Source organism: Microtus ochrogaster, chromosome 5, assembly GCF_000317375.1.
Source record: "Microtus ochrogaster isolate Prairie Vole_2 chromosome 5, MicOch1.0, whole genome shotgun sequence".
Taxonomy (NCBI): Eukaryota; Metazoa; Chordata; class Mammalia; order Rodentia; family Cricetidae; genus Microtus; species Microtus ochrogaster.
Genome location: NC_022012.1, coordinates 74,290,019 through 74,292,141, shown reverse-complemented (window position 1 = coordinate 74,292,141; position 2,123 = coordinate 74,290,019). Strand labels below are relative to the sequence as shown.

Below are 2,123 nucleotides of genomic sequence, written 5' to 3'. Positions count from 1 at the left end.
TTATTTTTCTTTAAAATTTTTGTTACATTTAGTGTGTGTGTGTGTGTGTGTGTGTGTGTGTGTGTGTGTGTGTGTGTATGCAGTGCATGTGTGGAGGTCAGAGGGCAACTTGCAGGAGAATGCACAGGTTTGGATTACCAAACCAGGAAAGTAATTGAAAAACAAATCTTGTAATATTTTGGTAAGTTTACAGTTTTGTATTGTGCTCTATTCGTAGCTATCTTGGTGTGCATGCAGCCTGTGGGCACAGCAGGGACATGCCTGGTAATACATGCCATGGACATGAAACAGTCAGTACAGATGCTCTGGGTTTTCCTCCTTCCTTCCCCATACAGCACTGGCCGCTTCTTCTTTCCCTTCCAGCTTTGGGGCCTCCACACAGAAGAGTGTGGCCTGAGCCTGGTTCTGAGGACTCTACGCCCTCTCGCTACAACCAGGCCACTTGCTCAGTTCTTCTGAGACAGCTTCACCGTCTCTGGCAGAATGAATGTCCTTGATGGTGTCCCCTTTAAGGTACCCAACGGCCTTGTGATGGACACAGAACCCCACCCTGCTCCAGAGATCAGTGTCCGGTACTGTAGAGAACTCCTCCTGGGCTCGATGGTAAGTGAGTCTGTGTCTAGCTATCCTTGGATCTGACACCTGAGGCTGAGCCCCTGGGGCCTGCCTCATGAGGTTTGCTTTCCAATAGTCTAGGGAGTCTGAAAATAAGCCAGTAGGCTCCATGGAGAAGGCAGGTGTGTGGGTGGTGTTGTTTCCTAGGTCACCTGAGAGCCTGTCTGTGTGAGCGGCCTCTGTGAATTGCTTGTCCCTGCCAGTGTGCTCCACCTCATCCCCTCTTCCCTCTCAGCTGTTAGAATCACTCTTAGTAATAAGACTCCATTTCCAGAATCTTCTGTTAAAAAGTACAGGTAATGCCAGGCGTGGTGGCACACGCCTTTAATCCCAGCACTCGGGAGACGGAGGCAGGTGGATCTCTGTGAGTTCAAGACCAGCCTGGTCTACAGAGATAATTCCAGGACAGCCAGGGTTACACAGAGAAACCCTGTCTCAGAAAAAGAAAGAAAGAAACATTCTGTGGGCATATTAGGGGGAATAGTTGTCCACAGCCCAGCACGCTGGCTGGGGCCTGAAAGGACCTCAAACCTCTTCCGCTGTCCCGCAGTGGTGGTGCATGCAACCTTGGGGTAAAAGTGAATTAACTTTCTACATAATCAAATTTACTTAACGACTTTCAGGGAGAGATATGCTGCATTTGCATTTATACTTAAATATGAGGCTGTAGCTGTAGCTTGGGGCAGAGGAAATGCCTATATCATAGCATACATGTATCATAAGGTAGACACAAATCCATACAACTTAAAATTTAAAAAATTGCCAAGAACTTTGAAGCTGATCTGGGGCCTCCATGTATGGTAGCACATACTATCTAATCCAAGCACTTTAGAGGCTGAGGCACGAAGATCCTGAGTTCTAAGACAGCCTAGACTACAGAGTGAGACCTGTCGAAACAACAACAAAAAGAATCTGATTCAGCTTTATTTAGTTTGCACATGAGAAATCCAAGGTGCAGAGAACAAAGATGATTTATTCAGTAACCGCCCAAGGCACGACTGCCATCTAGTCCTGCTCTTCAGATCATTCTGTGGTAGCTAAGAGTCGGTCCTAACACAGGAGAGATAGTGTAAAAAACAGCTTAGGAAGCCGGGCGGTGGTGGCGCACGCCTTTAATCCCAGCACTCGGGAGGCAGAGGCAGGCGGATCTCTGTGAGTTCAAGGCCAACCTGGTCCACAAGAGCTAGTTCCAGGACAGGAACCAAAAAAGCTATGGAGAAACCCTGTCTCGAAAAACCAAAGAAAAAAAAAGAAATGGTTATTCTAGGACTGAAGCAAAGGATATATAAGCTACACCTGGGTGAAGTGGAGAGGCTCCAGTGGCCTCCAGAGCACACAGCAGGATACCAGGTCCTGCTCTTTGTGCACAGCTCTGACTGTCCCTGTAGCCTGCACTGTGGCCTCTCTAACTCTGGCTCAGGCCTGTGATACAACTGTGGCTGGCCTATATCTTAGTATATAGACAAGGCTGGTCTAGAACTCGTAGAGATCTGCCTGCCTCTGCCTCT

General features: G+C 48.0%; 1 protein-coding gene across 1 annotated transcript in view; it reads left to right on the top strand.

Annotated features, from left to right (window-relative positions):
* Positions 1–404: 404 nt before the first annotated feature.
* Ubap1l (ubiquitin associated protein 1 like) overlaps positions 405–2,123 on the top strand; it is a 9,987-nt gene continuing 8,268 nt past the window's right edge. Inside the window, exon 1 of the mRNA XM_013346476.2 lies at positions 405–603. Coding sequence (XP_013201930.1) covers positions 484–603 — 120 coding nt within the window. The 5' untranslated portion in view covers positions 405–483. The remainder of the gene's footprint in view (positions 604–2,123) is intronic.